Source organism: Cyprinodon tularosa, unplaced genomic scaffold (genome assembly GCF_016077235.1).
Source record: "Cyprinodon tularosa strain WSP-4 unplaced genomic scaffold, ASM1607723v1 ctg129, whole genome shotgun sequence".
Classification (NCBI taxonomy): domain Eukaryota; kingdom Metazoa; phylum Chordata; class Actinopteri; order Cyprinodontiformes; family Cyprinodontidae; genus Cyprinodon; species Cyprinodon tularosa.
In genome coordinates, this window is record NW_024038103.1 from 284,304 (window position 1) to 312,281 (window position 27,978).

General features: G+C 38.0%; 2 protein-coding genes across 3 annotated transcripts in view; both read right to left on the bottom strand.

Annotated features, from left to right (window-relative positions):
• LOC119777894 (CCR4-NOT transcription complex subunit 6) overlaps window positions 1-11,087 on the bottom strand; it is a 37,701-nt gene extending 26,614 nt beyond the window's left edge. For both annotated transcript variants that reach the window (XM_038276897.1, XM_038276898.1), the window contains exons 1-5: window positions 10,933-11,087; window positions 9,790-9,911; window positions 7,113-7,299; window positions 5,501-5,586; window positions 5,272-5,376 (exon numbers count right to left, since the gene is read on the bottom strand). In XM_038276897.1, the coding sequence (XP_038132825.1) occupies window positions 5,272-5,376; window positions 5,501-5,586; window positions 7,113-7,299; window positions 9,790-9,901 (490 nt within the window). In that variant the 5' untranslated portion in view covers window positions 9,902-9,911; window positions 10,933-11,087. The remainder of the gene's footprint in view (window positions 1-5,271; window positions 5,377-5,500; window positions 5,587-7,112; window positions 7,300-9,789; window positions 9,912-10,932) is intronic.
• Window positions 11,088-11,412: 325 nt separating this feature from the next.
• simc1 (SUMO interacting motifs containing 1) lies at window positions 11,413-26,635 on the bottom strand. Its single transcript, XM_038276942.1, has 10 exons — window positions 26,109-26,635; window positions 20,799-21,953; window positions 17,751-17,998; window positions 17,542-17,635; window positions 17,282-17,442; window positions 16,798-16,890; window positions 16,581-16,712; window positions 16,160-16,316; window positions 14,142-14,226; window positions 11,413-11,669 (listed from the first exon to the last, which is right to left on the bottom strand). The coding sequence occupies exons 1-10, from the start codon at window positions 26,256-26,258 to the stop codon at window positions 11,458-11,460; spliced, it is 2,487 nt and encodes an 828-aa protein (XP_038132870.1). The 5' UTR covers window positions 26,259-26,635; the 3' UTR covers window positions 11,413-11,457.
• Window positions 26,636-27,978: the final 1,343 nt, after the last annotated feature.

Below are 27,978 nucleotides of genomic sequence, written 5' to 3' on the forward strand. Positions count from 1 at the left end.
TCAGTTTGGTGACTATTCTTTTTCAAACATTCTCGCAAAGATTTAAACATGACCCGGGAAATTGGCACAGTTTTGATTTCTACCTATTTCCTCGCGTAGTTCAAAGAACTCATAATGGTTGGGGAGACGTATTTAGAACCACTGGACAGTGGAAAAAGGGATCATATGGATGGACACCTTTAGCTAAGAAATAGATGAGTAGAATATCAGGGTTCACTGTTAACCATGCCTCCAAAGTTTTCACTCTGACAATAAACTCCACAGCAGAACCCCTTGAGAAGGAAGGCTGTTCTTCCTCATTTCTATGTGCACGGTCTAGTGGAACCGATCCATGTTGGCCTTTGTATTTGTGCCCCGTAAATATTACACAAGAAAGAGATGAGATACAAGGGATTCTTACTTCTGCCCAAGGTGAACAGATAAAAATTCAAAATATTAATGGTCCGCTTAAAACAGATGAATTGTTTCAAGTCATCACTGGAATCTCTGGGCAAACAAACAACTGGCTTTTAATGGCAGAACAAGCAGCTAAAACAGTGTCTAATGATTGTCTTGTGTGTATGGGAGCCAGACCGCTGTTACGTGTGGTTCCTGCCACCATAACTCCTCAATGTCTTCTAAATATAATGAATTATACGGTCCCATCTGATAATTGCACCTATTGGGATAACATCTATCCCCTGACCACAACTGAGAAAAAGAAACCAATCTTTTTGAAAAAAGTAGCTGTGGCAAATTTCACCTGTGTAAACAGGACCGGAGTGGGCCCGAAACTAGGCACACTAAATGAAACACAATGTGCAAGTATTTTACTGGTATCCACCTTTTTTAAACCTCAATCCCGCAGCGACATCTGGTGGTGGTGTGGAGATGACAAATTGTTTGACAAACTTCCATGTAACACCACTGGATTATGTGCTGCTGTCACTTTGATTTTACCTGTTTCTGTTACATCACTCACAACGGATGAATTATTGACAACTGCAAACAGCATTTTACCTCACACAGAGCATACTAGAAGGAGGAGGGCATCTGAAAATGCATGGAGTGGAGATGACCCTACTTATATTGATAGCATTGGTGTACCCAGAGGTGTTCCTGATGAGTATAAACTAGCCAATCAAGTTTCTGCAGGATTTGAATCTTTTTTATGCTGGTGGTGTACTCTAAATAAAATTTAGACAGAATCAACTACATCCATTATAACGTCCAGAGGCTGGGAAATAAAACAGAACGAGGCTTCTCCGCCGTCCATGAACAATTGTCAGCTACCTCTCTGATGGCTTTCCAGAACAGTATTGCTGTTGACATGTTGTTAGCTGAAAAAGGTGGTGTGTGCTCTATTTTTGGAGATCAGTGTTGCACCTTTATTCCCAACAACACCGCTGCAGATGGCAGCCTCACAAAGGCCCTTGAAGGCCTTCGCTCTCTTAACAGCAAAATGAAAGACCATTCTGGAGTTGACACAAAAATGTGGGATGGATTTGGAGACATTTTTGGTAAATACAAACAATTGGTGCTTTCTATTTTAATGTCTATAGCTGTATTTGCCGCCATCTTGACCTTATGTGGATGTTGTTGTATTCCATTTATTAGAGCGCTGCTAAATAGACTGATTACCACGGCAATACAACCCATGAAAGCAGAAATGTATGCCCTCGTGCCCACTGAAAAATACCCATCTGATGATGAAGACAGCGCAGAAGATGAGATCTCTTTGCATTTTCCTGACTTTTATCCTAATTCCAATGACATTAACAGTAACCCACCAGTTTAAAGTACCTCTGAGTGTACCCTTTAATAGCTAAAACATGATTTCATAGTTGAAAATCTGAAAAGAAGTAACTACTGAATGATAAAATAAATAGCTTAAAGTGAATAAACAGGGGGGAAATGTTGGATTAATTGTACAAGTTATTCTACTTTAATCATATTATACTTATACATTCAAATTTATACATTTGCATATTCCTGTATACTTGTATTACACAAAGTGTTGAAATGTTTCACTTGCTGTCTTTCTAATGCTTGTTATTAGTGTGTGCAGATGGAGTGCTGGCTGCTCAAGGTCAGCAAGGAGAAAACACGGGGAAATGCACTCACTAACACCGGAGAAAGGAGTGAAAGCTCTTATCTCATGATACTGTATGATGTTATGCAGACTTCTGGTACCGACTGGGTTTCATCCCCTCCCTTCTGGTTCCGACTGGCTTCACCCTTCCCCCTCCCCTTAGCAGTCGGAACCACATTGTAGCCAGGGCGTTTCCTTAATAAAAAGCTTGGTAGAGCGGAGACTTTTTCAGAGTGGTTTGGAGAATTGTAACTGAACAGTCTCTGATCACTCTCCTTGCAAGTAAAGCATACTAAAATTCTCTGTGTTTTCCTTTGTACAGGTTACTGCATAAAATGTTTGGTGTTTAAACCTAACAGTTGCATATGCGACGTGAGTAATAATAGACAAAAGAGCGAACAGCAATATCAATAGCAGCTCTAATAATAATAATATTAGCAGTAGCAATAGAGCAGTCGTTATAATAGTAGTTTGTGGTGATAGTTGTAGTAGAAATAACGTAAGAAGTATTAGCAATATTTTTAACAGGACAGATAAAAGCACATTATATTCCATACATATGAATAACTTCTTGCTGTAGACCAAAAGCAGAAAGAACAAATGAGTATTTAAACCAGCAGCTAGGGCCACTAAAGAGTCAGAACTGTCCAGTTCCTCAAACAGGGTGAAGGTTTATCAGAATGGTTCTCATTTTTCCCCACCAACCTCGTCCAACACACGGCAACTTAAAACTGTTGAGACCTCCCCAACCTATCTAGCTTGTTGGCCTCTTGACCTTTGATCCCACTTTTACAAAAGATGACACTGGCAGAAATTCTACTACGACCACTCACACCCACTAAAGGACCAATTTCTCCAGAGCTTGTAGATTTCCACCCCGTCTTATTCCTAAAAACATGGCATAGAGGGTCCTCTGTTCTTTTGACGGATAACTTCTGTGCCACCAGTCTACAGTCTTCTGTACTCCTTGCTGTCCTCAATGACACCTTTGAAATGGAGGAGTTGTCACAGAACTTCGAGATTGTGACATGGACAGGATTTTAAATGCAAGTAAGCATTGTGAAGAGAAATGGTGCTGATATAGTACCCTGGGGTGCTCCAGTATTTCTGATTACAAAATTAGAAAAACGGCTGCCAGGACTGACTTACTGTGGTTGCAGTCAGTGATGCAGAAAGTAGTGTTTGGGTTCAGGCGAATATTGAGAAGTATTGCTTTTAGTAGGAAGGGCTGAAGTTTTAGTTACCAGGAGGTAAATGTGGATTAATATATCAACATAGCAATAATTTTTTTCCCCAATTCAAAATCAGTAAAAAAAAAAAAAAACCTTTAAATGAATTAGTTCTCCCAGCCGCCCAGTTTCTGATCAATATTTTAAAGTTGATAGCGAGTTAAATTGTGACGTTTCGAACACCCAGACCTACTGGGAGGAGAAATCATCAGATCCACCAGCTTTGCTGCCCTGGAGCTAGGAGAGCTCCCACTGTACCTGGTGGTGGGGAGAGAGTGAGGCACAGCCAGCCAATAGATAGCAGGCATGATTGGATCAGAAGCCAGTGATCCTTATTATTAACCTTAGATGTTAAGTTGATAACAATCAACTTAACTTCCAAATATGAGTTCACTGGAGTGGGAGACGATTCAAACTTGTTAAAAAAGCAGATTCAGCTCAAAAGAAAACCTGGTTTCCCTCCATTTTGTAAAGGAATAAAAAAAGTTCCACATCTCCTTTATCCAGGTTTTTCCCTCTTTACATATTTCTCATCTTCTTGTGCTCATTCTGGAAAGCCAGTTTGTCCCGACGCAAACTACCTCCTCTTCTGATCAAACAAAGCCTTAATTCCTCCATTTCCCCCAAGACTTATTACAGAAAAATCCAGTGGTGGATACAATGGAGTCCTCACAGAACCAGACAGTCATGGATGGAATAGCTCCCAGTTTTATCTGAACAAACTCCTGGAGAGCCTTAGCATATCCAGCCCAAGTCTGCACAGCACATTGGCCCAGACCATCAGTCTGCCATAATGATTGAGTATGACAATCCAGCTGGTTAACTGGTTAACCACCAGGAGCTAATAGTCTGAGCTAATAGTCTGAGCAGCCGACATTGAACATGTCCAAGATGACACCATTTGAAGTTAATAAAGATAGCAAGATCTCTCTCTTATCTTAACGCTTTGATTCCCTCTGTCAGCTTGAACAACTGAAAAACCACCAAGTTTAATCTCTATCCTTGTATCAGTGAAGGAGATTAAACTAGATTCCCTAGGAGTTAACTGGTGTTTAGTTGCCAGTTCATCATCCCCCATTCTTAGGAAAAGACATTTCCCATAATGACTGCAGGAAGAAAGGGTTTAAATCCTCTGTGTCTCTTATTCCTCTCCTTTAGTTTAACTCTGAGTTCTCCTCCTTACATCCATTGTAATCTACACAGAGGGAATTCCAGCACCATGCTGGTACTGAAGCAGCTCCTCTGGAGAATAAATGATCACACCCCCCAAGATGTAGATGAAAAACAGACTAATTATCACTACAAAAAAAAAAAAAGAAAAAGAAAAAAAAAAATCCTACCATATGAATAAAGAACAAAATCTAAAGAAAAACCTGCCCTGCCTCTGGTTGCTCAGCAACGGAATTAGAAACCAGAAAAATCAAAAGAGAAGTGCTTAAAAACAAGTCAACATGGCTCAAATAATGAATCATTTGAGCAAAATTAGGGGCATTCAACTCCAGGGCTCGAAGGACGATGTCCGCTATGTTTTAGATTTGTCGCTCACCTGAGATATATAATATATATATATATATATATATTTATATTTATTAAATGGATAGTAAACAAGCTTTCACTGAATTGCAGTCACCTGCATCAGGCCCGTTGAAAGCAGAGGATGGTCTAAAAGGCTCAAAACAAAGATCATCCAAGGTGAGTTTAGTACCCTTGCACTAAAAATGGCATAAAACAAAAGTACAAATGGGCAGAAAAAGTAAAGTGAAAAATCGAGAAAAACTTGAAAAAAAGGAGAGAGCTATTATAACAGTTAGCATCTCTGCAACACTTAAAAAAAACAGGAATTTACAAAAATCTACCTAATAATCTGTTGACCTTTTGAGTTTATCTGTATTTTTTATGCATATATAACATAAGAGGGAAAAAAAACACACTTCTGGCTCCTGTCTTCGATCAGCAGAGGATGAAACTCACTGCGCTTTATAGCCCCCGCCAGATTGTCCAACAAGTAGCTGAGCAGTCTCCGTGTGCCATCAGGTTCCTGATAGAGGCTCATAATTTCTTGTGCAAGTGGGTTTCCTGGAAAGAAAGATATTCAGCCTGATGCAACTGCCAAGCACACAAAAGGAGTACTAGGTAAAAAGAAACAAATAGAAAAAATAAAACATATACATATAAATAAAAACATTGGGAAGACACCTACCTTTTAACCCCAGTGTCTGTAACTGAAAAAGTTTTCCCAATTCAAATGGGAGAACTCGCAACTGGTTGTTATTTAAAAGCAATTCCCTGCAGAGGAAAGGTGAGGATTAGATGAAAAAGAAAAACAAAAAACAAAAACAGAAATATATTATATATATTTGATAGGGCTGCAACTAACGATTATTTTAAAAATCGATGAATCGGCCGATTATTTTTTCGATTAATCGATGAATCGGACAAAAAATATTTTTTATATTAACCTCTTTATTCCAAAATAAACATTTTAGACAGAACAAACAAGCACACAAGTACAGGTTGCTCATTAACTGTACTGGTGCAATATGAAAAATAAATGTTTGTGTTAAAACTACGCAAACTTACATGAGAAATGTAGCTGTACATCCACAAAATATAGGCTACTTTGTTTCATAAAGCGCAAAAAAGACAGGTAGTTTTGTTTTTAAAAGCCCCTAAGGGGTTCAAACAATAGGTCCCCCCATTTCAACAAATTTGTATTTTTTAGTTCTGCCTTTTAAGACAGGAAAGTATAGCAGTTAAAGTATAGCAGTTAAAGTTGAGAAAATACTTAACCATAGAGATAAAAAATAACCCTGTGATTCAAATTATAAATTGTATTTGGAATAAAAATGAGAGAACTAGGGGTGCTAAAAAACACATTCTCCAAAGACAGATATTTACATGGAAATGTGGTAATAATTAATTGACATATTACTGATCTTGCTGGATTTTATTCTGCTTTACTTCCATAAATTGCAGGATCTTCTTTACTTTATCTTTGCCAGAAGATTTAAAAGCCTTTCCCTCATAAATTGCAAGTTAATTTTATTATAAAGAAAATATAAACGCTGCTTAAGCTAATTCAAATGAAATTAAAAGTAAAATAAGTATTCAACCTTATCCCTGTCTGTAACCTACTAACAAGGTAAGGAAAGCATCAGATGAGCTTCCTGAGAAACTAACGTTACGTTTCCCCACTTTAAAACGAAACAAACATGGTCGCTCACCCTGCTGATCAGCTCTCTTCACTGCCATTGAAGGCTCCAGCATGTTTTCTTTTCAGGTGCTGCGTCATAACAGTGGTGCTTCCGTGCCATGTTCATTTGTCTTTACAAAAGTTGCATGTTACGACTTTTTTCGCTTTACAAAGCGCAGGCTATTTTAATTATTGTGATCAATTTGCGCCGTCAATCCCGGCGCATGCGCGCTTCATTTGCAATCCTGCGGCTCTGACTGCAGCGCTGAGAGGGACTCCTGCGGGAGCGCCGCGGGAGAACAGGGTTGGGATGGGGGAGGCGCCCCACGGCAATGACGACGGTGGCGGATGACGCATTAATCGCGCGACACAACTAATCGATGATGAAATTCGTTGCCAACGCTTTTAAAAGTCGATTTTTATCGATTCGTTGTTGCAGCCCTAATATTTGAACATTTTTACTACACAGCCTGGATAAAGATTTTTACCAAAAATCATCATACTTCTGTATTTATACAATTAAATTATAAACAGCCCAAATGCTGAAGCAAAAGTGACCTGGGGTGACGACTTTCTTTATCTCTGCGCTAATTGCATTATGTAAGCTGGTACCACTGACCTGAGAGACACCATGTTGCCGAGCTCTGCCGGCAGGCTCCTGATCTTGTTGGATGAGAGATCCAGGTACACCAGGTTGTGTAGTTTGGCAATGTCTGGCGGGATGCGTGACAAGGAGTTGTCACTGAGGTGCAGGGCAGTGAGGTGGGTTAGAGACCACAGGGCTGTGCTGAGACTCCTTACTCTGCCTGCAGAAACCATGAACAACCAACAAGCGCACCAAGGTTAAATTTAATGTATTTAAATAGTTGGATACATTGGTTGGAAACTGAAATATAATCTGTGTCTAAACAACTAAATTAAAAAATAAAACAACTTAAACTGATGTGATCATTTAAACTAACACAATAACATATTGAGAGAAGCACTATAAATGTCTCGGGACCTTTTACAAAGCAAACAGAAACAATGCATCTATATAAATAAATACACATTAAATACAAAAATAAAAACCTTCTCATTATCCTATACAATGTACAAGTTGACAGCTCTCCACTAAATGTAACTCCCAGACATGATTTAGTTACTATAGAGCACCAGGAAATTAAGCATCAAATAGTTGTATGTTTTTAAACGTTTTTTTAAATTAGGTGGTACTTCCACAGATCTATAATGGTTCTGAATAAAAAAGTCCCTGGGTAAGTGCATTAGGTCAGACATTTCGTGTTTATGGTGACATCATCTAAACAAGCAGGTGCTCTCCTTACAAACATTGTGGAATGTGGCTAACTTTCTTTACATACAAAATGTAATTGTACACAGGAAGACTGCTTATAAGACTGTAGCAAACCTACCATTTTTATTCTTATCATGACATCCCATAGGGGGGGAGAAACACATACAAAACAATAAACACATGCAATGGACTGGTGACCTGTCAATTGCATGTCCATATCATTTAATTTCCACACTGCTCAGAGAATTTAAATTCTTCCTATATTAGTCATTTTGTAATTATTTATTAAACCTCATACCAAAAAGCTGAGATTTCTTCAAATCCAACAAAAGCATTAAATAAGCAATTTATTTTCTATCTTGTTTTTTTTATATGGATTGAAATGCATCACAGATCAGCAAGTTATAAAAAAAATTTAGTTACAGTCGAAATAGAAAAACCCCTCACATTTATGACATAAATATCGGCAGAAGACCACTCATGAAAATAAGCCTGTGGTTAAAAAAATATTTAAATGCCTGTTCAAGCTGATGGACAAAACGTTCTGCATCATTTCTGAAGTCCAAACCTAAAAATATTTTTGTTTTTGATAACAGCCAAAGGAGGATTAGAATTTTACTTTTTGTCTAAACAGTACTTGATGTTGTTTCCCACAGCAGCAAATTAGCCTTCTTTCCCTGTTGTAAACCAAGCAATAAAATCTCAACATTCAGGTTATCTTAGAATATCCCATATATGTTATAGTAATACTAGTTTTTTCGCTGTCTTTTTGCTCCAATATCATGAACTCCTATTATTGAACCGACCATATCTTTCCATCAAAAACAGATTTTCACTTTCTAAATGTGAGATGAGGGTTTTGCATAGATCCCAATGATAAGAGAACACATAAATTATTATTTATGATCTTTTATGTTCTCCAGTTGTAATAAATAAATGTGAGACAAAATTATTTAATCAAAACAGCGTGATAGCTAATGGTTTCAAGTACCTTTGAGGAGCAATAAGTAATTATGACAATTAGCATTTCAAATTGGAAAACAACAGAGAAAACACGTATTGCCATTCAAAGAGTGTTGGTGCAGGTTGCCAAGTCCAGAGGACAAGTACCTACCTCAGCTAAATACAAGATAATAAGTGAAGACTATCAGGCCAAAGTAAGTTGTTTTGCAAATAATTTGGTAATATGCTGAGGCTTCTTTGGTATTGCTGAAACAATTTCAGGTTGACTTACTGCTCTTGTTGCTCTCTTGCAAACATAAAATACCAAATGCTGATATATGTTCTGGCAACCCTGGAAACTCTCATATGATTGGCTAAGAAACCAGGAAGTAAATGGTCTACACAATGCACTAATGTAGTTCCCTGTTGTACCTGTGGATTTTAAAGAAAAAAACCTTGACAAAGACATTGCTGTTGTAGGAAACTAATTGCTTATAAGCAAAGTGACTTCCATCCCAGGTGATAAATGAGAATCATTTTGGTTAACTTTAAAGTAAATTTCACACCGCTTTCTCCTTTAATAAAAAAAAAAACAAAAACAAACACCTGCTTTGACACATAAGCCTTCACTACCGTTTTAAATTAAATAAACTAGAACTTAATTTTAAGAACATTTTAAAAGCACATGACATTATATATTTTCTGTCTGTTTTAATCAGATTAATGTACAGGCACACATGTGACATTTAGCTGGATTAAATGTCTGTTAAAGTAATTTTAAATATGATGCAGATCAAATCCTGGAGTCTTATAGGTTATTAAACCTTCTTAAGTCAAAATCAATTATGTGATAATGCAACTCTTGATTTTTTTTTTTTGCCAAAATAATAGCAGACAGAGTTAAAAAGCTAATAAAATGCAAAATTAAACATGAGGAGGCATTAAAAACTAGTAAGCACTAAGGTCGCAGATCATTATGGTAGAATATTTTCCTGGTTAGAAACAGAAAAAACTGCACAGTAATAGTTTTTGTTATCTATATGAATTTATTTATACTTACCACTGATTTCCAGCTCAGCCCAGTATGACTTCTTCCCATTTGCTGCCTCCTCGCTAGACATAATTGTGTACATCCGCCTGGGATCCGGCGGGTCATATTTTTCCTTGGGCATTCCTATAACACTACAGAGATCATTTGTAATAAAACTGTCAGTGGTAAATATAAGATGCCTACCAATATTCAATAAATTGCAAGACATATCCTGGTTCTGGCCTTAAAACAGTTCAGTTGCCCTACTGGATGATGTGGCTGCCAATTTGATTAATCAACAAATCTCCTGTTAGATATCCACTTAATTAAACACAAATCAAAGATATTAGAGTCATATCCTAGATAATCATCACATGCAATGTTTTTGGAAGTCAAACATACCACAGCTTCCTGTAAGGGACTTATTTATTGTTACGAGAGTTAAAAGCGGATAATTCAACAAATAAATCAGAGAACCTTCCCGCCAACTTAAAAAAAAAGTAACAACGCTGCTTTATAATTTAGTTAAAATAGGAAACTGCAGAGTTAAAAAGGCCAAGACAAACAAAGATAGCCTCGCCGATTGTTCTCCTCGGTGACGCTAACTGATTAGCCTAGCTTAACCTCAATTGGCAGCTATCGGACTACATAACAAAGCCAGATCCTCCAACTACCTCACAGCCTAATGTGATGAAAAAGCCACTTTGAATTTGTCTAATCTCTTAGTCGACTTAACCGAAACATTTGTCAAACAAAAAAACGTCCAAAAATACTCTATGCTGGTCAATTTTGAAAATAAAGAGTGCACTTGTTGTTTACATAATGGCTAAGCATTAAATTGCGCATAAACACAAGGCCACGAATGAACGCAAAACGCTTTCATCCACTATACATCACAAGCAATAACCACCGTTGTTTAATAAACAAAAAATATATCCTTTAAGCTCTTAAAAATCGCCCAAAACACAACGAACAACATCAAATTTGAGCCCTTTAGCTTAGCTCGAGTAGCCTGAAAGCTAACATCTCAATTATTTGAAGCTGACCGAGTTCCTATTTAAATACTTTGTTGTACGAAATGGGCGCTTTATGGAATATTAAGGAGATTTGATGCAGTGAGAAGGAATATATTGATGTGGTTATGAGGGTCGAACACGGAGGGGTTCGTTTTACCTGCAAGAGCATACCAAATCGCGAGGACGACTGCGTGTTCTCTTTTGTTTTCTAGCTACTTCTTCCCCGTTTCCGTTGCTGTATCATGGCGACTGGAGGGTTTTTTTCTCTCGCTCTCTCGATAACAGCGCCGTATCCTATTGGCTGCCGCCAACAAGCTCCAACCAGCTGTTGAATCACAATAAATAAGAACCTGCAAAGGGATCATTTGATGATGGATAGAAAACATGTAATAAAAGAACCAACCAATCTGAAAATCCTTTTTATTCAAACGTAAAGGTAGTGAACTAATGCTTTAATGTGGCTCAAAAGTTAACCGGGCTTAATAAAAAAACAAACAAAAAAAACAATAAATAAAATGTATTTTGTTGATAGAATACAAAACAATTATAACTGCAATGTAAATTGAACAGCAAATCACAACTTTAAAAGAAATAACTGGGAAATTTATTGCAGAAAGGCACAAATAAAATTGACTTGTTTCCCAGTGTCTAAAATCAGTAGTAAAGTATTTTTATTTTAATATCAGCACTGACAGACATCCAACAGGTGATCTTGGAGATAAGTTAGGGACTCTTCCACATGTAGAGGTAAGGTTTCCCCAATGTCTGCTTTGGATCTGGACAGGAAAGCTTCCACTGCTTCTCGAACAGCTGACTTTGACACCTTGTCGGCTGGCTTGTAAACTAATGTGCCTCCTTTTCCAATTTGTTCAGAGGTAGAGCTGGTCAAGTAGCCTGTAAATGACAGATTATAACATGTAAATTGAGAATAAAGTAAATCAAAGCATTTGAGGAACTGGATTTATGAAAAAATGTTTAAAAATAACAAAAAAAAAGGATTTTAAGAATAAAAATCAATAGGCTTTTAAGCTAGGCTGAATGTCTTGGAAAAATGCTATTTCTACACTGTTTACTTTCCTGGATGATCAGTGGGACACACTGATTAGGTTTTTATGAGGTTTTATTTGACCTGCCAATTCCACAATACAGAAATGATTTTTGTTTTTATATTGTAGTAAGAAATGTTTGAAATTCAACAGAATATGAAAAACGGAATCAACCTCATTCACAGCAGAAGTCTCTAACCTTTATTGGATTTATGTTAAACTAAAATGTGCGCATATATATATATATATATATATATATATATATATATATATATATATACACACATATACACACACACACCTGTATAAATGTTTGTGTTTATAGCAATAAAAAAATGTAATGTAATAATAAAAATGTATGAGTTGCTTTGCTTTGCAACATGCATACATCCTAGCAGAATATTCTAATACTCTTAGCCCCACTAAGGATATTCAAATGAACTGAACCAGCAAAAACACAACCGTGAAAATTTGTTCATTATTCAGTGAGTTAAAGTTGATTCAAATAAGATTCTTTAGCCTGCTCAACACATTACAGAGCGGAGCTGTTGACCACCCCAAGATGGCACCATCAAATCACATCAGCGCCCATGGGCGAAAGCGATCGATGCAAGGTCTAATCTTATATTATGTCTATGGTTATAACTGCTGACAGGATATGATGTAACACCACTGCAATAACAAAAGAGGGAAAGGTAGCTACCTAATACTATTATTATTGAGCATTGTGGTAATACAAGCTAAAACATGTTTTAACAAAGTACAAGCCTGGCCAGCCAGACTGACTTGTACAGGCTGTAAGTCAGTCTGGTAAGGTTCAATGCTCTGAGGTCTAAAAACAGATTGGACCAATCACAGAGTGGGAGGCGGGTTTCTATTGCAATACTGCTTGAATGTAATCATAACAGGGAAGGATTGCAGCTGCAGGGGAGCAATGTTTTAAGCCTTGCTTCTGTCAGTGAGCCCACAGGCAGCTGTGGCTACAATGAAGCTTACCACCATCAGTGCGTGACTGAATGGGTTAATGAGTGAATGGAAAGCACATTGGTCAAGTCTTTGCTATTTAAGTACAGGCAATTTACCATTTCTATCATTAAATTTCAACAGCTGGCTGCTTTCAGATCTTTTCTTTTTAGAAGATGTTTTTGTGTCACATCCGTTGTAATCAGATTGGTTAAAAATTAACAAATACACAACAAGATAAAGAAGAGCTGTCATAAGTTTATACCACACGCATATACCACTTTAAATGTACCCTTAACCCAAAAGAAGAGACAAGAATTATACACACCAGTTAAGGAAAGCTAAACAGACAAATTTGGTTTAACATTTTGATCATCTAGCTAATAGTGTTCTGGTTCACAGTAACCTGTAGTTGCAGTAGTTCATCAAGATCTTGACTCATATAGACCCCCAGAAAAATAAGCTGTGGCATCGAGCGGACCAGGATGTCAGCAGCAGACCCTTATAGTCCTGTAAGTTGTGAGGGGAGCTATCCATGGTTTAGAATAGGGGTCACTGACCTTTTAAAGGCTAAGAGCTACTTTATGGGTATTGAGTTATAGAAAGTACTACCAATACTGACCTTTGAATGGAGGAGTTAACGCTCACATAAACTTCATGCATAATAAACAGTTTATTTGAATTTCAAATTTTTTTTTTAAATGACATTTTGAAATCTCTATGAATATATGCATGATTAAAAAACAAAAGGCAACAGAGAAAAAAACATTTAGTTTCAAACCCACAGATGAATTGTGCTGCTTTAAGAAGATGCTGAGGGCATCCAGTAATGGTCCCAGATGGCCCCTTGGTGCCTGCGGGCACTGTGTTGGTGACCCCCGGTTTAAACTTTGGACTAATATCTGGGAAATATGGCAGCCAAGCTCAGCAGCCTAAACATCATCATCTGCCCTGATCATGTTTACTCAAACCCTTATTCTAATCAGACATCAACTTTAAGGACTGGGGCTAAGACAATATCAGTGTTACTTACCAATCTAGGGGTCACAATGTTGTGCCTAATCTGTACATGTTTACATAATGCTGAAGGTCTTACTCTTGTTTATTGGTTTATATTTAAACACCAATTTTAGCTTTTTATGCACCAACAAATGTTGTTATATAGAATAAGACCAGACATGACACAAAACCTAGTTTTCATATTTCAAAACAGTTTGCCTCTAAACGGCAGAACTGTGATTATTGAAATTCTAGTATTAATGATAATGGAAAGATAAATCTCTATATTAGCACTGCTGTGTACTTGTAGCTGCAGATTCAGCTCAGAGGAACAAACGGCCTTTTTCTTCCAGCTCACCATTCATTGCTTCATCATAGCTGAGCAGCAACATCCACAGAAGATGTATCAACTCTTCCCACTTTCGCCAACGTTCCAAGCCATCCTAGGAAAAAAGAGATTATTTACTTGTTTTCCCACCTTTATATGATTGGTTTACCTAAATCATATACAACTCACTCTATGAAATTTTCAGATTCTTGGCAAAATGGTGTATCGATTGAAGTGGGGACATACTATGCATTTTTTTTTTTGCACGATTTGTCTAATAATTCACTGTTTTATAAATAAAAAATTAAAACAGAATACAATGACTTGCAAATCTTTTTCAACCCATATTCAGCTGAATACAATGCAAAGACAATATATTTAATGTTTGAACAGAGAAGCTTAATTTTGTTTTGCAAATAACCATTAACTCAGAATTTAATGGCAGCAACACATTGCAAAAAACTTGGCACAGGGGCATTTTTACTGCTGTGTTAAATCGCCTTTCCTTTTAACAACACTCAGTAAACGTTTGGGAACTGAGGAGACCAATTTTTGAAGCTTTTCAGGTGGAAATCTTCCACATTCTTGCTTGATGTACAGCTTAAGTTGTTCAATAGTCCGGGGGCCCCGTTGTCATATCTTATGTTTCATAATGCTCCACACATTTTCAACGGGGGACAGGTCTGGACTGCAGGCAGGCATGGGGAGTACCTGCATGCTTTTGCTACGAAGCCAAGCTGTTGTAACAAGTGCAGAATGTGGCTTGGCATTGTCTTGCTGAAATAAGCAGAGGTGTCCATGAAAAAGACGTAGCTTGGATGGCAGCATATGTTGCTCCAAAACCTGTATGTACCTTTCAGCATTAATGGTGCCTTCACAGATGTGTAAGTTACCCATGCCTTGGGCACTAATGCACCCCCATACCATCACAGATGCTGGATTTTGAACTTGGCGCCTATAACAGTCCGGATGGTTCTTGTCCTCTTTGGTCCGGAGGACACGACGTCCAGTTTCCAAAAACAATTTGAAATGTGGACTCGTCAGACCACAGAACACTTTTCCACTTTGCATCAGTCCATCTTAGATGAGCTTGGGTCCAGGAAAGTAAACTGCTTTTCTGGATCTTGTTGATAAATGGCTTTTGCTTTGTATAGTAGAGCTTTAACTTGCACTCACAGATGTAGCGACGAACTGTAGTTACTGAGAGTGGTTTTCTGAAGTATTCCTGAGCCCATGTGGCGCTATCCTTTACACACTGATGTCGGTTGTTGATGCAGTACCGCCTGAGGGATCAAAGGTCACGGGCATTCAATGTTGGTTTTCGGCCTTGCCCCTTACGTATAGTGATTTCTCCAGATTCTCTGAACCTTTTGACGATATTACGGACCGTAGATGGTGAAATTCCTAAATTCCTTGCAATAGCTTGTTGAGAAAGGTTGTTCTTGAACTGTTCGACAATTTGCCCACACATTTGTTCAGAAAGTGGTGACCCTCGCCCCATCCTTGTTTGTGAATGACTGAGCATTTCAAGGAAGCTGCTTTTATACCCAATCATGGCACCCACCTGTTCCCAATTAGCATGTTCACCTGTGGGATATTCCAAATAAGTGTTTGATGAGCATTCCTCAAATTTCTCAGTCTTCTTTGTCACTTGTGCCAGCTTTTTTGAAAGATGTTGCAGGCATCAAATTCCAAATCAGCTAATATTTGCAAAAAATAACAAAGTTTACCAGTTCGAACGTTAAGTATGTTGTCTTTGCAGTGTATTCAGTTGAATATAGGTTGAAAATGATTTGCAATTCATTGAATTCAGTTTTTATGTACGATTTACAAAACGTGCCATCTTTTCTGGTTTTGGCTTTTGTACTTTGAGACATTTTTTTTTACCCTACTTATGAAAAAAGCAAGCTCTTTTTCCAAACCGGTAAAGATTCTGAAAGTTACACAATGTGTCTTTAGCTATGAAACACTGTTCTTCTCTCTTCTTATTTGTAAACAGGACTACCCATTAGGGTCAAACAAGAAAATGCAGTTATTATAATAATCACCGTTGGGTCTGCTGCCAGAGTGCAGTTCTTCAAAAAGTGCAGCAGCAGGCTAAGCGACATGGAACAAGAGCTTTTGAGTGGGCATGCATAGTCCAGCAACTGTTCCAACAGCTTACATCTCAGCAGCTTACTCTGCAGGCTCTCCAGCAACAGCATCCTGCTTATCACAAACAGAAAAGCCTTAAAAAAATGGAGACCAGTAATTGTACTCTAGAGGTGGGCAATTCAATTCTTAGTTAGAAAGTGCACGTCAAAAAGTTCAAAATTAACTTCATTCTAAAACAATAACTTGAGCAGATAATATGAACTTTTAGAGCACTAACTGAAATAGACAATCTAAAAACACTATTCTCCATTCTAGCATTCCTGTAGTGAGAAATTTATGCTAAACCTATATACAGACTCCATGCCTGCTTGTCACCTGTGTGCTCTTTGAGGCATGTGGCTGAGGACCATATGGAAGAGCTCCTGGGAAAGCTTGGCAGCGTTCAGAGCAGGAGAACGGTCAACCTCCAGAGCCAGACACAGCATCCTTTGGAAGCTGGAAACTATTCTGCAGCAGACAAAGTGCAGCCAAAACATAAGTACACAGAAAGATAAAGACAAGAATGTATTTATGTATTTTGTTGTTTGGTTACCCGATTTGGTTATCTTTCTTTTTAATTCCTTCGTTGCTGTCTTCATTCTCTGTTGTTTTCATAATGATGCAAAACAGCCACTTTATGACATCTCTGTAAAGAAGAACAATGAAAACACACACATCCAAATTGTCAAAAAAATGTGGAAGTAGTTTTGGCAATATGACAAAATGCATTTTAAATCAGGTGAAAGTTCCAGACTTACATCCTTTACTTTGTGTCTCTTTCATGCAAAAGTATTTATATTTAGTGTTGAAAGCACAAAAACAAAACAAAGTTTAACAATTTGGAAATCTACATTTAAATGAAACTGAAAATATAAAGAGAAAAATCCATCAAACTGAATGTTACTATGGCAACAGAAACAGAGGCTGAGGAAACTCTCTTAAATGGAAAACTCAAGAGTTTCTCTGATTTCAGGTTTAGTAAGCATAGTTTTCAGTAAACCTACTTTGTGAAACGGGCCTCTGGTTATCCATCTTACCTGACACGAGAAAACTGCCGATCACATGATAGGGTCGCCTTTGCAATCGAGTGGCCAAGGGAAGACGAACTGCATCTGGCAATGAAGTCATCCTCTAAAGTCTGCACAGAGTACTCTAAAAGCATGCGCATAACATCCCATTTATGCTTCTGATTGTCATCCTAATGGAGAAAGAGGGCAAAAAGACACATATTTACCTAATATTTATGCATTTTCATGTTATAAATACATATATAATTTAACACACAACACATCCTTACATTTTGTTCCTTGGCGTTCTGAAGTTTATTGGATATGATTGAAGTAAGCAGCTCCCAATCCCAAGGAATCGACGATCTATTAGCTCGATGGTGTCTGGAATGAAAAAGCCCACTCAATGTTTGCATTCAAAAACAGAGAGTAAAAATCTGTCATAGGAAATATGAACTATTCTTTTTCTAGAAATAAAGTTGCTTTTGCTTCCCCTAACCTCTGGGTCTTCATCAGCAGATTAAAAGACTGTATGCAGAGGTGATAAGGACAGTGTGGGTCAAGCAGAATCCCACGAAGAAGGTGGGTGGTTATATCTTTGGGAGGATAGTAACCAGGCTGCAGTAGGTCAGACAGCAGGTGCAAAGTGCCTTCTGGGTAGTTCTCCTCGATTGTACTGTAAACCAGACTCAGCTTCTGACGACACAGCACCTCACCAGCTTTGGGGTTCTCATTGTCTCTCTTGATCTAAGTCAAAAATATATATTAAAAAGCAGTGCCATGAGGCTGCATTAAGATTTTATGCAGATATAGACACATCTCTTTGCACCACTGATAAAGAACAATAAAGAGTCTTTACAGTAAAATAAAGGAAGCATCAACTCTACAGATTCAAACAAAAAAAAACTAAAATTATCTCTGGAAAAAAATCAAAATCTAAATAAGTCTAGGGCTGCAACTACGAATCGATAAAATCGATAAAAATCGACTTTTAAATGCGTTGGCAACGAATTTCATCATCGATTAGTTGTGTCGCGCGATTAATGCGTCATCCGCCGCCACCGTCATCACATCCACTTGACTGAAACGGGGGAAGAAAAAAAAATACGGCAGAGCGAGTCAGCGCCGCAGTTGCAGTGTTGCCAACTCGGCGACTTTTCAGACCCCTCCAGCAACTATTTTTCAAAAAAGCGACTAGCGACAAATCTGACGACTTTTTACGGTGTCAAAGTCGTAACATGCAACTTTTGTCAGACAAATTAACATGGCACGGAACCACCATGTTTGTTTCGTTTTAAAGTGGGGAAACGTAACGTTAGTTTCTCAGGTAGCTCATCTGATGCTTTCCTTACCGTGTTAGTAGGTTACAGACAGTGATAAGGTTGGCTACTTATTTTACTTTTAATTTCATTTGAATTAGCTTAAGCAGCGTTTATATTTTCTTTATAAATAAATTACCGTGCAAATTATGAGGGCAAGGCTTTTAAAGTTTAAATCTCCTGGCAAAGATAAAGTAAAGATCCTGCAATTTATGGAAGTAAAGCAGAATAAAATCCAGCAGATCAGTAATATGTCAATTAATTATCTGCCACATTCCCATGTAAATATCTGTCTTTGGAGGATGTGTTTTTTAGCACCCCTAGTTCTCTCATTTTTATTCCAAATACAATTTATAATTTGAATCACAGGGCTATTTTTATCTCTATGGTTAAGTATTTTCTCAAGTAGCAACTTTAACTGCTATACTTTCCTGTCTTAAAAGGCAGAACTCTTATAGTCTAAAAAAAACTCATTTGTTGAAATGGGGGGACCTATTGTTTGAACCCCTTAGGGGCTTTTAAAAACATCTTTTTTTTCGCTTTATGACACAAAGTACCCTATATTTTGTGGATGTACAGCTACCGGTACATTTCTCATGTAAGTTTGCGTAGTTTTAACACAAACATTTATTTTTCATATTGCACCACTACAGTTAATGAGCGACCTGTACTTGTGTGCTTGTTTGTTCTGTCTAAAATGTTTATTTTGGAATAAAGAGGTTAATATAAAAAATATTTTTTGTCCGATTCACCGATTAATCGAAAAAATAATCGGCTGATTCATCGATTTTTAAAATAATCGTTAGTTGCAGCCCCGTCTGTGGAATGCCCTCCCAGACCACCTTAGGGCCCCACAGACAGTGGATTGTTTTAAGAAAGGATTGAAAACTTTCCTTTTTAGAAATGCCTACAATTGTTGATTTTAATTTGTTTTTAATAGGCTACCTATGCCTTTTAATGTACTGATTTTAATTATTGTCTTTTTACACTCTTTTTAATGTTATGGTCTTTTAAACTTGTTTTAATTTTCCTTTTTTTTAAATGTAGCACTTTGAGATTTGTTGTCAAATGTAAAGTGCGTTATAAATAAAATTCACTATTATTATTATTTATTTTTTCTTAAAATAAGTGCATTTGTTCTTGGATTGAGGAGGTAAAGAGAAATACACTTAAAATTTACACTTAAGACAATTTACACTTAAAATAAGAAAACAAAATTGCATTGTCCTATTTCAAGTGCATATTAAATAATTATCTTCTTTTAAGAGTAAACATACTCATTCCATTGGCAAACTCTCCCCTTTACCTACTCAGATTAAGGGCACATACACTTAATTTAAGAAATGTTTACTTATTTCTAGATCGTTTTTCCAGTGTTCTGTTCTGTTTCACTATGAACATTCTTTGTTTTATAGTTTCAATAAGCTTGTAGAGATGGTGGAAGGTTTTCATATAGAAGCCCAAGTTTTTTTAAATCAAAATCCCCTGATAATATAAAGTTCTTGAATACATTTATTTCCAATGCCCTGTGGACGAGACACAGGCCAGCATAATGCAAACCCTCCTCTATATGTGTGAGGGTTGTTTTTAGCATATTCATATTTTGATTTACAAAGAAAAATATACTAAGAGGATGAATTGTAAGAGGACATTATCTTGATCTTAGCTGACCAAAACGCAGGCCGTTAAAAATCTCAGCCAAATAATATATTTTTTCATAATTTTTTATGACATGACTCAAAAACAGGTTAGGATGTAGATAGCATCCCTGTTTCTTATAAAGATGCCACACTGTGATCCCTACATTAACCTTTTCATTTTCTTTTTGAACCGTCCTGCCTGTAGTGTGTGGTAACCAAGATAAGGGTCCGTGTTCAGCCTGGGTGGTCATTAGTAGAGTGAAATGGAGAAAGTTAAGATTTAATTCAAAGAAACATTGATTACCCTAAAATGGTGATTTAAAGAAACAAACTATTATATTTAAAAAGGGATTGTTTTTGGTTGTCAAAAATTGGCTACCTGATGTTTAGTTTAAAAACATTCCTTGACATCAGGTTTTGTTCCTACTAAATTAATGAACACATATTAAAACGCAAACTGTTTAAGTGCAGGAATATATTACTCCAATAACGTATGTGTTTAACACTTCCCTCATCTTTAACAGACTGTATGGATAAGGTTTAAAAGCAATGAAATACAAAATCAAACACTGATGTTGACCATCTCACCAGAACGTATCGTTGAACCGCCCTCAGTTTCTTTAGAGTAATTGGGCAAACGTGTCTCCGATCTTCTCGACTGACTGCTCTGAAGTCTGAGCAGTGACTGCTCTCTTCGTTCATATCTTCTTCGTCACTTTCGTCTTGCCATGGCAATGATATTGGACTGGCCCCCCCTGTATCCTCTCTGTGAGTCTCCAGCTTCAACTCAGGGGTGCATCTACGAGGCGTGTGGTCGGACTTGGGTGACTGGTCGCCATGGACGGAGGAAGGATTATCGGAGCAATATCTTTGTCTGGGTTTAGACTTGTCTAAAGCTGGCATTTCCAAGACTGAGCAAAAATCTTTGTTTTGTGTTTGATGTTGAGATGAAGATGTAAGAGTTGATGACGTAATCATTTCTAAAGAATGAAAGCCATCTAGATTGTTTTCTATAGCTTTGTGCTGGTTTAGAATTGAATCCAATCCCTCCTTTGCATTCAGACAATCAGCAGTAACTTGAAGGGGCTCCATTGTCTGATCCTGTAACAGTTTGCTTATATGTTCCTTTGGGGTTTCATGTCCTTCCGCTGCAGATTTCAACCGTTCTGGAAGACACTCGGTGACCACCGAGTCCACTTGAGACATATTTAATGAAGAAGGAGTCATTTCTAACCTAGTTTTCCATTTTTGTGATGCACCGTTATAGTCCTGTGTAGAACACAGTGAAATCTGCTCAGAAACGTTGGTTTGCGGTTGGCTAGGCCCTGAAGTTTCTAGTCCTTTGGTATGTGATTTGAGAGATGACAATAGCTCCAGTTTCACATCGGGGAAATCCTGAGAGGGTTTTACTGGAACATTTTGCTTCTGTAGTTGGGTAGGAAAATCCAAACATCTATTCTTTGGCTTTGGAGTCTGACAGATCTCCTGAGGACAGAAAACATCAGAGCCTTCTGAAAAGTTTTTTAGTTGTTTAAAATCTTGGCTGTTTAGGATGTTATTCCCATTCATGATGCCTTGTTCCAACCCACTGTCCCCATTTAGAGGACAGCCGTTTGTCTCTGGTTCTGTCTCCTTTGTCTGGTTCTCAGTCAAGTCTATTACAGGTGTTTCTGTGAGATTAAGCCTTGGGCGCAGCTTGAGCTCTGGACAAGCCCATCTTGGATCAGTGAGGTCGATATAATGCTGAGAAGCAAGAAGGGAAAACGTCACGCAGTGAGCATAAAATCTCTTCAATGTAACAACAGGAACATTTGCAATTATAGAGTGGCAGAAAAGGAATGACTGACAAGATGGATGGACTTATGAATTAATCCATTGGTGATAAGAGAGTAAACAAATGGATTGATGAAAAGATGGATGGATTGCCAGGTACATAGAGTAAACTATGAATAATTCACAAGTGGAAGGATGAACAGCTAATGTATGGTTGGGTAGATTAATGAGCAGACAGATGGGTAATCAACTAAAGGGATGATGGATGAGTACAGAAATAACTATATTCTTTTTTCACACCCTTAGAGACGCAGAATAGAGTCAAATTCCAAACTTTGCCAGATGATGTTGCAAGCTTATATAAAGTCTGCTACAGACTACTGCTGCAAGCATTTAGTCTCAACTGTTAAAAAAAAATCATTAACCCACTGTGATCAACATAGACAGAGAATTCACAGTCTGCTGCTGCTTCTGGAAGACTACTATGAAACTTTAAAGTCAAATGAAATATGCTATTTTCATTCAGTCCATCATGGCAGATAAGGTAAAAGTCTATTTATCCTTTGTGCTTTTTATGGGTGCTGCCATATTGGCATCATCAGCGAATCAAATGTCTCCTTGAACCCCAGTCGGCCTCGGCAGATGGCCGCTCACACTGAGCCTGGTTCTGCTGGAGGTTTCTTCCTGTTAAAAGGGAGTTTTTCCTCTCCACTGTCGCTACAAGCATGCTTAGTGTGAGGGATTGTATTTGAGTCAAAGCAATCAACTGGTTTTCCTTAGATAGAAAACCTTGAATCAATTTGACTGTATGATCTGGTTGAACTGTAAAGTGCCTTGAGATGACTTGTGTTGTGAATTGGTGCTATATAAATAAACTGAATTGAATTGAAATGTGATTTTGTGCAATCTACATGAGAATATTATTAATTGCAACGTACCAACAACAAGGACTAGATCTAAGCATGTTAGAATGTCAGAGCAGGAGCCATACATATTTTTTTGTCATGTACTTTCCTTCTCCTCTCTGTATTTGGATGTGCACAAGTATGTGACGTCAACGCACACTGTCACCAGCATTTTTGGATGGTGTCAGCTTGTACTATATGTCTGCTCACCTGAGTTTGCAAGATCTCTGATTAAGGCTGCAGGGGGAACTTGAGGAGAAACTTTCTGGTGGTCATTGTCACTGATATCATATACGCATTGTTTGAGGTATCCATGCATGGCTCATAAGTAAATGTCTGTTTCTGTACTAAGCTGGCCTAGTAGAGCAATAAAAGGCAACTTTGTGTGTAATGATTTAGCATAATGTGTCTTCAGTAGCCTAAACCCCATGTCTCATCTGGCTGTGACGTTTGGATGGAACTTTAAGTATATATAAGACAATATTGAGGCCTATGTTGCTAAAATAAACCCCATGTCTGGAAAGTGAAGACATTTTTCAAAATCCCCCAACCCATTGTAAGATGTGCAAGCAGAAGCATGGTTGGATTACGGTGGCACAGTGACTGCAGCTTTTAGTATGATGTGCTCGCTCGGTGCAGTGAACTGCAGTTTCAGTTCAGTTAATGATGGCTCAGTGCAAAGATTGCTTATAGTCTACTGTTCAAATGTTAATGTACCTTGAGTGGATTATGTACAGCACATTTGAAACGACAATGTTTATATACTTTTGTTTGATTTTAAGGATTTTATATCATGTCACACCTTGATTGAGGTGGCAAACAACCCTGCTATTTTATCCCTCTAGCCATTCTAAGGTTTATGTGTTGGATCGACTTCCAGTCTTAACCTAATGCCCCGTTGTCAAACTTGTTACAATCTTTTGATTCGGCTGTGTTCAGTCATGCACTTAAAAGTTGCAAGGCAGTAAAATGGATGTTTTTGAAAAATTTTCTCTACAAAATAATATTTTCCCAATAGCATTTAGATAACGAGTGACACACAAAATAATTTCATATCATTATATCAGGCTGGACAGATAATACGGACTAATTTGTTATCCGATTGTGATGCATTTAATATGTTTATAAAGTTTTATAATGAAGGAATATTATCATTTATTTCTTAATTCGCATAATGAGGAAATCAGTTGTCAGCCTCTAAGTGAACCACCACAGCCCGGCATAGAGCTGCTGTCAGTTATCTCATTGTGATAACACATCCCAGCAAAGCCAATGGCAAAAAAAACTAAATAAAATAGCAAATAGTCAAAATAATGCGTGGAACATGCAAAGTTCTACAAATATATATTCATAGTTTATGGGTGGTTAGTTCTATGGCCAGTTCTATAGTTATGGGTAGTTTAGGGGTGAGTAGCCCTTTAAAGAGACATTTTGCAAGTTTTTCCTGAAAAATATCGTTATAATAGCCTTTTTTTTACCCTTTATGACAAAAAAATAGTTTGATGAGCAGACTGACACCTCAGTAGTTCAGCATAGATGCATATTTAAGCCTGCAGCCTATTTTCCCTAAATATATTTTGGGTCAGAAGTTGTGCTGTTTCTGAGGATAGAACATCAACTACATCCATCCTAACTGGGTTCAATCTAGCAAACAATTGACATGTTTTAATCAAGATTGATTTTTTGCATATTCAGAAGGTCAACTCAGACACCAATGAAGGAAGTTAAAATCAAGATAAAAAAAAGAAAACAAAACAAAAAAACCACCTCCTGCCTGTTTAAAGTCGTAGGGAAACGACTGTTATAACCGTTGCATTTCCAAATTCTCCGGCGTGGTGCCCCGACTTTACACGAGTGAATAAAGTGAATGTAATTGGTTGTTATCAAGGGAGCGGGATTGTTGTGGCGGAAGGTTCGCAACCTTTTTGCTTGTAGCTGGTTTCTTCGAAGTGTCGTTGATAACCAGTTAGCAACTTAGTGCTAGTAGGTTCCCAATGGGAAATTACATTGGGACGAAGTAGCACTAAATTGGTGACTTAGAAACAATACTGTCAAGGAACGCTATAGACAACGGAAACATGCAAGAGGAGGAGAGTTTAGTGTCAGAGGTCGGGGCTGAGTCTCCTCCGTCATACATTTTTTATTTACAGGAGGAAAACGGGGATGAAGATGTTGTGGAAGAGGACGCCAGGGCGGCAGAAGGATGGTTTGGTGTAGAAGGCTTACAGCCGTACATGTTTGAGCCCTTGCCTCGCAACGCTGCCAGTTCTGTTAGCTCTACGCCTGCCGAAGACAGACGTCCATCCCCGTGAACACTGGGACGGAACTTAATGGAAAAGTGAATAATGATTCTTATTTCTTATTTTAATCGTTTTGTATATTAGCTGCGACATATGAACCAAGAGGCTATAACCAAAAAAATTTGATTGACAGTTGACTGTTGATATATGATTGGCCAAATTTAGGTGTACAAGCTGACGTATAACTAACTGGCTTGCATAAAATAAAGGGGGGAAAAAAGATTTTAGGACAGGATTTTGTTTTAAATAGACATTTTCTAACTTTTGGGGGAATATTATCTGATAAAGAGTACATTTATATACATTTTTAAGCTAGAATGATTTGACATTTAAATATGACTTCCCTATGACTTTAAATCAGAGTGTGAGAAATGTACGCCACACTTTTCAGGTTTCTATTTTGGGAAAAAACAATATAATTTGTCTTCCACTTCACAGTGTGGTATTATACAGAAGAGGATTAGGGCCACTGAAAAAAAAAGTTAACTGATTTTTACATTTAATTTCAGTTTAATGTAGGGAAAAAAGGTCAGAATTTAGACTTTTTTCTCAAAATTCTGACTTTTTTCTCCCATATTAAACTGAAATAAAATTTAAAAATCTGTTTTAATTTCTTTTTTTTCTGTTTCCCTAATCCTCTTCCGTAGTGTTAAAGTTTTTCGCTTTTTATGTGCTTTTACAACTACACAGCTAGCTAAACATGCTCCTTGAATGAGTTAGTATCAATTTATGTTGTTCTAACAAAGTTTACCTAAAATTAAATTTAAGGAATTAACTTTAAAAGCTTGTAAGTTGGTACATTATAAAGGAAAATGTTAACGTAGGTCCTTACCTGGGTAACACCTGTGTGTGCGCGCGCGCGTTTTTACCTTATATGCCTGCCTGTTTCTATGGCAACAGCACGGTTTCTGTTAGCTTACCCGTGGGATGTTGATGTTCACAGCTTCAACGTCCACCCGAACCTCAGAAAGCGGCGGTTTAGACTTGAAGCCTCCGTAAGACCCAACGATCTCAACATCGGAGTCTCCTGAGCTGAGGGAGATGGCGTCATCCATGTCAACCCCGGTCATCCAGCGCCTCCCGCCGAGCAGACAACTCCAAGCAACGGCAAAGAGATCAGCTCCCGGTCAGCCGATCACGAAAGTTTCACCCCGGCATGAAGACCCGTGCTGGCTGGCCCAGTCCCGAACAAAGACGAGCAATAGTGAGAGGAGAAAATGCCTATTTTGTTTTCCACGAACCGCATGACAACGTCAAACAGAAAGCATTTCCCTGTTTGAGTCAAAGGCAATCACGATGCTGTCCGCCATTCATTACTTCAAATTAAACCAGTTTTTAAACCTTAAAAACTATTATTTATTTAAAAAAACAGCAGTGTAAGATTAGGTGTCGCTTCACCGCTTCCTTGTTTTTGCCTGTCACATTTATTTCCTCTGCTGTATGGCGCATCAGAAAAAACAATCCTCAGAGCTGCAGCTACCTCCACCTGCTGTACAGGAATGTAAGGGCAAAAGACACCTGTATGCACACTATGCATATACAGGTGCTGGTCATAAAATTAGAATATCATGAAAAAGTAGATTGATTTCAGTAATTCCATTTAAAAAGTGAAACTTGTATATTATATTCATACATTACATACAAACTCATATATTTCAGATGTTTATTTTGTTTAATTTTGATGATTACAAATGACAACAAATGAAAATCTCAAATTCATCATATCAGAAAATTAGAATATTACTGAAGACCAATAAAAACAAAGGATTTATAGAAATGTTGGCCAACTGAAAAGTATGAACATGAAAAGTATGAGCATGTACAGCACTCAGTATTTAGTTGGGCCTCCTTTGGCCTGTATTACTGCAGCAATGCGGCGTGGCATGGAGTCGATCAGTCTGTGGCACTGCTCAGGTGTTATGATAGCCCAGGTTGCTCTAATAGTGGCTTTTAGCTCTTCTGAATTGTTGGGTCTGGTGTATTGCATCTTCTTCTTCACAATACCCCATAGATTTTCTATGGGGTTAAGGTCAGGAGAGTTTGCTGGCCAATTAAGAACAGGGATACCATGGTCCTTCAACCAGGTACTGGTAGCTTTGGCACTGTGTGCAGGTGCCAAGTCCTGTTGGAAAATGAAATCTGCATCTCCAAAAAGTTGGTCAGCTGCAGGAAGCATGAAGTGCTCTAAAACTTCCTGGTATGTGGCTGCGTTGACCCTGGACCTCAGAAAACACAATGGACCAACACCAGCAGATGACATGGCACCCCAAACCATCACTGACTGTGGAAACTTTACACTGGACTTCAAGCAACGTGGATCAAGTGCCTCTCTTCTTTTCCTCCAGACTCTGGGACCTTGATTTCCAAAGGAAATGCAAAATTTACTTTCATCAGAGAACATGACTTTGGACCACTCACCAGCAGTCCAGTCCTGTTTCTCTTTAGCCCAGGCAAGACGCTTCTGACGCTGTCTGTGGTTCAAGAGTGACTTGACACAAGGAATGCGACAGCAGAAACCCATGTCTTTCATACGTCTGTGTGTGGTGGTTCTTGAAGCACTCACTCCAGCTGCAGTCCACTCTTTGTGAATCTCCCCCACATTTTTGAATGGGTTTTGTTTCACAATCCTCTCCAGGGTGCGGTTATCTCTCTTGCTTGTACACTTTTTTCGACCACATCTTTTCCTTCCCTTCGCCTCTCTATTAATGTGCTTGGACACTGAGCTCTGTGAACAGCCAGCCTCTTTAGCGATGACCTTTTGTGTCTTGCCCTCCTTGTGCAAGGTGTCGA